This window comes from Tenebrio molitor, chromosome 3, assembly GCF_963966145.1.
Source record: "Tenebrio molitor chromosome 3, icTenMoli1.1, whole genome shotgun sequence".
Taxonomy (NCBI): Eukaryota; Metazoa; Arthropoda; class Insecta; order Coleoptera; family Tenebrionidae; genus Tenebrio; species Tenebrio molitor.
In genome coordinates, this window is record NC_091048.1 from 10,610,689 (window position 1) to 10,618,468 (window position 7,780).

At 35.7% G+C, this 7,780-nt stretch overlaps 1 protein-coding gene and 1 long non-coding RNA gene across 3 annotated transcripts; one reads left to right on the plus strand and one right to left on the minus strand.

The window, feature by feature from the left end:
• The first annotated feature begins 594 nt into the window (after positions 1-594).
• LOC138126737 (uncharacterized) lies at positions 595-4,157 on the plus strand. 2 transcript variants are annotated; one of them, XR_011157940.1, is made up of 4 exons: positions 595-2,315; positions 2,371-2,754; positions 2,812-3,914; positions 3,968-4,157. It is a non-coding gene; the product is annotated as an uncharacterized lncRNA (long non-coding RNA). The 2 variants fall into 2 exon arrangements; XR_011157939.1 differs by having other exon boundaries at positions 595-2,754.
• A 2,608-nt stretch (positions 4,158-6,765) lies between these two features.
• Positions 6,766-7,572, minus strand: LOC138125856 (zinc finger BED domain-containing protein 5-like). The gene is made up of 2 exons (XM_069041402.1): positions 7,540-7,572; positions 6,766-7,491 (listed from the first exon to the last, which is right to left on the minus strand). Exons 1-2 carry the CDS (start codon positions 7,570-7,572, stop codon positions 6,766-6,768), a joined length of 759 nt encoding a protein of 252 aa, XP_068897503.1.
• Positions 7,573-7,780: the final 208 nt, after the last annotated feature.

A 7,780-nucleotide genomic window follows, 5' to 3' on the forward strand; every position in this document is an offset into this window, starting at 1 on the left:
CAGCGGGCGTAAAATAGCACTTTTCAGCCCTAGAGCCGGTTTTCAGCCGTCGGGCCATATGTCTTTTCATAAATTTTCCTTAACATTAAAGGCAATAAGTTCAAGGCTGCTGAATTTGCAGCTTCTGCCACATCGGGTGGTGTACAGCAGCTATCATTTTCTTCGTTTTGTTACATAAGTAAGCTGCGTTATTTATACAAGTGAGCTGAAACTTTCTCGTTTTAATTGTGGTTTTCATTTAAATTTATAAATAACAGAACCATTGTTTTATTACTATGGATATACAGGACCTGCCTTCCAAGACGGAGCCCGGGTGCTATTGAATTTTGCCAAATGCATTTTCTTTTTTCATTTAGGAATGTATTAGTAGTGTCTCGTGCAAAATTTTTTGTATGTATGACAGGCGTAAAGGGCGTTTTTGGCCCTTGTCGTGTTAGAGCCCTTGGCTTCGCCTTGGGTTCTAATCTCACTCAGCGGGCCAAAAACGCGTACTTTGCGCCCTTAATACATACATAAAAATAACTATTTTGCTATTTGCGTGTGTAAATAATGCCTTTTGCGCCCTAAGACCTAAAAGAACAACAATTAATTTTAATAGCTATTGTATTGAAATATGTAGTTGAATGAACAAAATCACTTGTTTGCATTCACATTTATGTCTATATTCAAAGTTAAGTTCTGTCGACCTTTGTTTTAGTGTTGTTAACACTTACAAGTAAGGCAGATTCGACATCCTCTGTATCGTCAAATTGCTTAGCTCTTCGCGTCGACAAGCCCCTCCCGAGTCCCATCAATAAAGCAACCTATGTAAAATTAAATTAAATTTTGCCTTCATAAGGCATGTTATCTACTTACTTTAATCATTAAAAATTCTTCGTCCGGAGCTTGCAGGAAAAACTGTGTTAATTCTTTTCTCTCCAAAACTTTTAACTTTTCGGTTTGTAGTTTTCATTCTGCCGCGTCAGGAATGTATATAAAAGCTTATATTGTTTTAAGTCGATACCATACTTTAAAACCATAACCGAACGAATCATAGAATTGTGGGACCATAAGGTAGATGGGCAGAATTTCTGCGACTCTTCTTTGAAGTAAACAAGTTAAACGTTTTCATTAATTTGGTGGTCAGCGATGTTTTTCTGGGTGCAGCATAGCAAAAATTCATTGAAAGTTTTTTCATAGATTTCTCTTGATTTTCATGGCAATTACTCAAGTGTTACAGCTTTTTCTTCTTCGGCTAAAATAGCTATTTCTTCTTGTTTTCCGTATTCGGACATATTTTTATCACAAATTAAACTTCTCAGTGAAACACGTCAATGACATTTTTGATGTTTTTTTTTTGCATCACATTGGCAACCAACAACATAACTCTTGATTTTTGAGAACGAATCATGTCCTGTGACGGAAACTTTGCACTGTTGACGTCACAGGAAACTTTGTTTTACGGTGACGGTGAATTTTTCCCACATGCGGCAAAGTAAATAATCATTGTTTTTAAACTTTAGAAACGTAGAAGCGCGTAGAAACGCGAAGCGTCTCGGGTAATAATCCAGCTCGGCTTAGAAAAATATGTTCTCGACCTTGATGTATAACATACTATTACCCTCAGTGTGCTTTGTCGAACCCTCGGGCTACAAACTGCACCTCGGGTAAAAATCATGCATTTCACTCCCTCGTTGCATAGTATACTATTAGTTTCTCCACTGCTTCGTTATATCGTGCGATCCATTATACAGAGTGATCAACAAGAATCCAAATCAGAGCAAGCGTTGCAAATTATCGGTCACGTCGTAGCAAAATCATATGCACATAAGCAGTCAAAACATGGGCGTAGACAATTTATGGTCTCAAACGCTACTTAATAAAAATGATACTTTATGAATTTTAGACGTTGGAATTATAATTGTGCATTTTATTATTATTATAAGATAAGGGAAACAATTTATAAGATTAACAAGAGCAACATTTTACATTTGTAAGAGTAAGTAAATTATCATCTTTATTGCCAAACGCGACGCTACTGGTACGAAGATGCTTCGTTTAAATGTCACATTTCAAAATTCAAGGTTGTTGTTGTTGACAATTTAAGTGATTTAACCTAGAAAACAAATCTTCGATTTCGGCAAAGTTTACAGACGTTTATTGAAGTTGTAAGCAATAATTACCCCAGAATAAGTTGTAAAATGGGTTTTACCATTAAAGAGAAGGCATTTTTATTAGATTATTTTCGAAAGAGGGTGAAACAAGAAAATGAAGACTGGCCTTACTTTGTACCCCCTTATACCGAAGAATTTTAAGGCAGATGTCCGAACCTGATGGTATTGGTTATCAACAAGTTTATCAATGTCTTAAAATTATAGTGCCTAATTTTAGCAAATCATAACCCATCATTAAGAAGAAGTCAGGTCAGTCCTTAGTTCAAATTTTAGAAATGGTGCAAAATGTTCAACAAATTATCAAGGAACATCCCTCAACTTCCATAAGGCGTTTAAGACAACAAGTTAAATTGTGTTATGGCACTTAGCAGAAATTTTTTAAGAAGGATATTAATTTGTTTCCCTTTGTGTGTTGCAAGAAATAAAACCCACACATTACCCTAAACAAATTGACAGCTTCATAAGGGTTTTTGAAATTATGAGAGGTGAGTTTGATTCTGTCTGGACCACAATGGAGAACATTTTGAGCAGTTTTTGTGAAAACTTATTTTTTGACCTTGGAATAATTTAAATGTTTTAAACACTGCTAGAAAAGATACGAGTAAGTTCTCAATTACCCAAAATTTAGAGAATAATAACTTTTACATTTTTCTTACAGAAAACAACAAAACAAAGAATTGTGAAAAATAATTATTTTTAAAATTTTGTAACTCAAGATTGTGCCTTATGAAGGAATTTTGTGTAACTGTGTGTTTTTTCGTTAATCAATAATAAATAATTAATTATAACTTGCTTTTAAATCTATTATTCATGAATTACAAAAAATTTATAAAGGCTATTAATGATAGATTTTTGAGAGGTAGGCAACCAACAAAACGAGTGTCCACAACAAGTAAATAAAAGCGGCTGATCCATGATAGAAATACGTTTCGATAAAACAAAAGATGAGGTAGCACTCTTGATTTGGTTTCTTGTTGATCACTCTGTATTTGTTATTAGAGTTGGCGCTGGAACTGTCAACGCATGCCTAGTTTTGAACTATCGCGACAAACGTCACATTTAATGACAATTGTAAAACAGAAAATGACGAATTAAGGATTTGAGGGATTAAGAGAAAAATTACAATGGTAATGTTTATTTTATTAAACAATGTTACAACAGATGCTGCACAAACGAGCCCTTCGTTTAACTCCACTGATAAACTCCGTCCAGCAAGAGATTGGGAGAGTTTAAATTGTAGGCTTGTAACCCAACACAACAAAATGCACTAGAATACAATACAAAAAAATGTAATAAAATAAATTATTGTGGTGGTACCTTTGAAATAATTTCGGCCGGCATTGTAATCCTACGCCAATTTATGATGTCACAGCAAATTGGCAAATTTCAGCTGTTGTCGTTGCCGCTGTCATTTTGAATCGTCAACACCGTGTGTGGCTTATTTGCTCTTTCGTCTTCAAGTGAGGTATCTTGTTGTGTTTAAAACTTTTTAATTATCTGGGATAAGTTAATTTGTTGATTTGTATTGACTAAATTCTGTATTGTTAACCTCCGAGTAATGTGTGCTTTGTTCGTTATTTCTTGCTTAACTATTTTTTTTTGTGGTGTTTAAACTTTCTAAGTTTTTAAGATTAGTTAGTTTGTTTCTGTTCTATAAGTTCCCTATTGTTTACCTTCGAGTGCCTTTTTTAAGTGACATTTCTATTTATAAACATGAATCCCTTTAGTGATATCACGAACAATATCTAGACTGATGCAAAGGTATGAAGATAATATTTTAAATTTAATTATATTGCTTTAAAACTGTTTTGTAGGCAACCCGAAGCTATTTGACTGTAGCTGGCAACCCAGCAGCCCAGAGGATGATGCAAGTGCTTATTCATTTTTCATAAATGAAAAACTTACAACTGAAAGTCCACTGGAGGTTGCTTTTCATACCTTATAACACAAAATAGTATTATATCATAATTTTATTGACATCATCATTAATTAGGTCAGATTAGACAAGGGTTAAAAGTATTTTTCTTAAAGGTCTCTGCGAGATGCTAACGAGTTATACTCGAAACGTTTTGGATATGGATTGTCAAACTCAAGGTCGCTTGCATTGCAATATTAAGCAAGAAGTTCATCTTGTACTCAACTCAATGATATGGTGCAGAGCAGTAAGACAAGGGTTGTGTACTGTAAAGCTAGTTTTTTTTCAATGAAATATTTCTTTTTTAAATTTTCAGTCTTCTACCGCCACAGGCTCTTCTGATGTTTATTCAATAAGTAAAGTTAATATTCTAAAATATATTTTAAAAGACAAATTGAATTCGGACAGGCGCACGATAGTCGGTCATTGAGACAAACGTCTGCAGGAAGTCTCAGGATTTAATTTAACTTTGACGATCTCGTTGTCCATTTTTGTTTTATGTTTATATTACCTACGTATTATGTCTTAAGGATACTCGAGCAGCACTGTCCATAATTTTGTGTAAGTCAGAAATTTAATTTGAAATTAACCAGTTACTGCAGGTGAAAACAAGAACGTATTTGATTTTATTTATTTGAAAAATTAAATACAGGCGTCCTTCAACCCAAGGAATTGTTTTATTTCAACTCCTAGCCCCCTGAGAAGTTCCCCATATTTTGCTTCACGAACTGATCTTCCGCTATTTTGAACACAACAATTTCGTAGACATTTCACGACCAGCAAAATTAAGTCGTTTGATTTCGCATTGATACTTATAAAATTGATATATAAACGATCTTGTTGGTTGAGGTTTTACTTTTAAATTAATATTCTTGACGCAAGTAGTTATCACGAGTAGGTACACGTCTTCGTGTAAAATACTGCAACTGTAATATTTTCATTCATTTTATGTCTTATTCGTTAAGGTACTTCAGTAATTAGAGCATAATTTCAGGGCACAAAATGTTACTGCTTGAAGGATATATTTCAAATTTTACGCGCGCTAGGTACTACTTTCTCTGCGTAGAATTTAGTGATTTTTATGTCAACCAGTCTCTCGCTGGACAAACTATAGCATTTTGTAACATTAATTTATAACAAATAAGTGTATCGATTCAAAAAGACCTACGGCTTCAATTCCAGCGCCAACTTTAACAAATTCAATGGATCGCTCGATATCAATCAGGTATAATTTTTTCAGTAAAGGTTTTCTTCGAAGGAACCTTATAAGCTGGATCTACAGTATACATTAACTTTGTAAAGGCCTTGTCTTCAACAAAAGAGAATGGTTGCAAATCCGTTGCAATCATTATTCCAATGGTCCAATCAAGGTGAACTTTTTATAATTACATATATGTATAGAGCCAATGAATTTTGAAGAACAAGGAAAAACTGTTTATGTTTAGTTTTTTTTATGGTGGTGGATCATCGGGATTTTCATCATTTGGGTCACAATCACTTAGTTGATTGTTATCACTTGATGAATATTGTTTTTTACCCAATGTGCACGTGGCAAATGAAAGACTCATTGTTAGGTTTGCCACGGTACGATCTGGCCAAAAGGGCATAATTTGCCTAGCTCGTTTGGTGATGGTTGGGGCGCCACCCGCGGTAGAGCTGGGTTCGTTGAGGTACCTCCGCTGGTAAGGACTCAAGCTAGGCCAGACGATGTTACATTAAGGTAAAATAAAAAAATAAATAACGTAGTTAGAGAGGGTGTCCTCGTACTTGGATTTATTTATGAACTTGTTGTCAATAAGAGTTAAATAACTAGTATGCGCAGTTAATGATTAATAGATTGATAGCTTTCAAGGCTCTTACACAACTGTTAATATAACGAAATGATGATTCAGTGTAAAAAAAAGAAAGGCTACAGAAAGGTTGCTCTGAAGGAGCGGTCGGAAAAGGATAGTGACAGTGTGTAAGTTAACGGAACAGTTTGATCTGTTTGCTTGCCGTTCCTCCTAGTGCAGATGAACTCAACTCCTCGGTTGTAGTGATTGCTCCAGGTCGTGGCGAGATTCGTTAGTCGTCGAGATGATCGAGATATTCGACGGGATCGTGGGGATGGTCCGAGTTATTTGAGGTACTCAATTGTTGGGTTCGGTTAATAGAGATGGTTGAGATGGATTGAGTTGAGATATTCTACAAAATAAGAAATCGGCTGTAAAGGGACGATACGCGGTAATTAAAAAAAGAAACGTCCGTTGCTAACCATAGATTTCTTGATGTTGCAAAATTAGATGACAGATGAGAAAAATGGTGCCAGGTTAGCTGATCCATCAACAATTTGCACTCGTTCAACTAATGCACAAATGATTGCGAATTGCGATTGAACAATACTAGGAAATACCTGCTAGGAAAATTACACGTACACTGTTTTCTTGTCTATTATAAAAAACCTTGAAAAGCGGGCCACACCACACCAGAAACCAGAACCTCTAGACTAGAGACATGCTAGATGTGCTAGATTGCTAGAGCACAGCGTTCTAGAATCTAGACCAGTGGTTCCCAACCTTCACAATGCAGCGGACCACCGAGGCAAAAGTATGTTGTGTCATGGACCCCCTTATAAAAAATACGTGTAATTCCAAATAATTCGTTTATTGGTCGTTGAATACATGTTATAATAATGCAATATTTAATGTGAAAAAAATACTAATGAAATTTTTGCGCTTGCATTTTATCTACTAGTTGCGAAATTCTGGGACTGATACTGCTGCTCAAAGCTATACGCATGTCGTTGGTAGCGTCCAACCGATTTCTCTGCTTGTTTTTGATCAGAAGCAGATTGGAAAATCCCTCTTCGTACAAATAAGTTATTGAAAATATAACAAGATGGCGCAAAGCGTTATGTCGAAGCTTATTATATGAGATTGCTTTTTGGCACCAGAACTTTTCGAGGTTAATGCCTGATTCGAACGTATCCTTGCAGTTGCTATCATTTTTCAATTCGATGACTTCCTCTTGGATTTCATCCGGAAGCTCTTCTACGTTAACACTGAAAGGATTACGAATTGTTTTTCGAACAGCTTCCGCCTCGATATCGTTGAATTGCGGAAAGTACCTTGTAAACTCCTTTTTAAGTTCGTGGAGGTGATGTATAACATTTTGTTGAATTTCGGCTGTGATTTGCGAGTAATTTTTGTCATCACTAAAAGTTTTGAGCGTCGGAAACGCCAAATAATTTGTTGCTTCAATTTTTCCTACCCACAGCTCGAGTTTGCAAATAAACGCGCGAAGTTTGTCTTCGAACACGAAGATGTTTGCGGAACCCTCCAGTTTCGTATTGCGCGAACCTTGTAGTTGCAAATTAAGTTTGTTTAAGTGTGCAAAAATGTCCACAAGATAGGCCAGCCGTATCTCGAATTTTGGATTACAAAACTGTTCCAACAAATCGGTCATTCCTTTCTCAATTAAAAAAACGCTTACCTCTTCTCGCAGCTCATATAATCTTTCCAACATGTTTCCTTTCGATAGCCAACGAACTTCCGTATGAAAAAGTATTGTTTCGTGTCGTTTCGAGTCCAAATCAGCGCACAATTTTTTGAAAATACGCGTATTAAGCGCACTGTTTTTGACTGCATTCACCAATGTTATCGCCAGTTTCATTGTGTTCGCCAACTCTTTCGGCAACGTTTTAGATGCAAGTGCTTGGCGGTGAATCATACAG

What these genes read in the sequence shown, in the direction of transcription:
- LOC138125856 (XM_069041402.1), bottom strand. Translation starts at nt 7,572, where the DNA reads ATGTTGGAAAGATTATATGAGCTGCGAGAAGAG. An exon ending in TATATGAGCTGCGAGAAGAG is followed by an intron (nt 7,492 to 7,539) that starts GTAAGCGTTTTT and finishes TTGTTGGAACAG; the next exon opens with TTTTGTAATCCAAAATTCGA.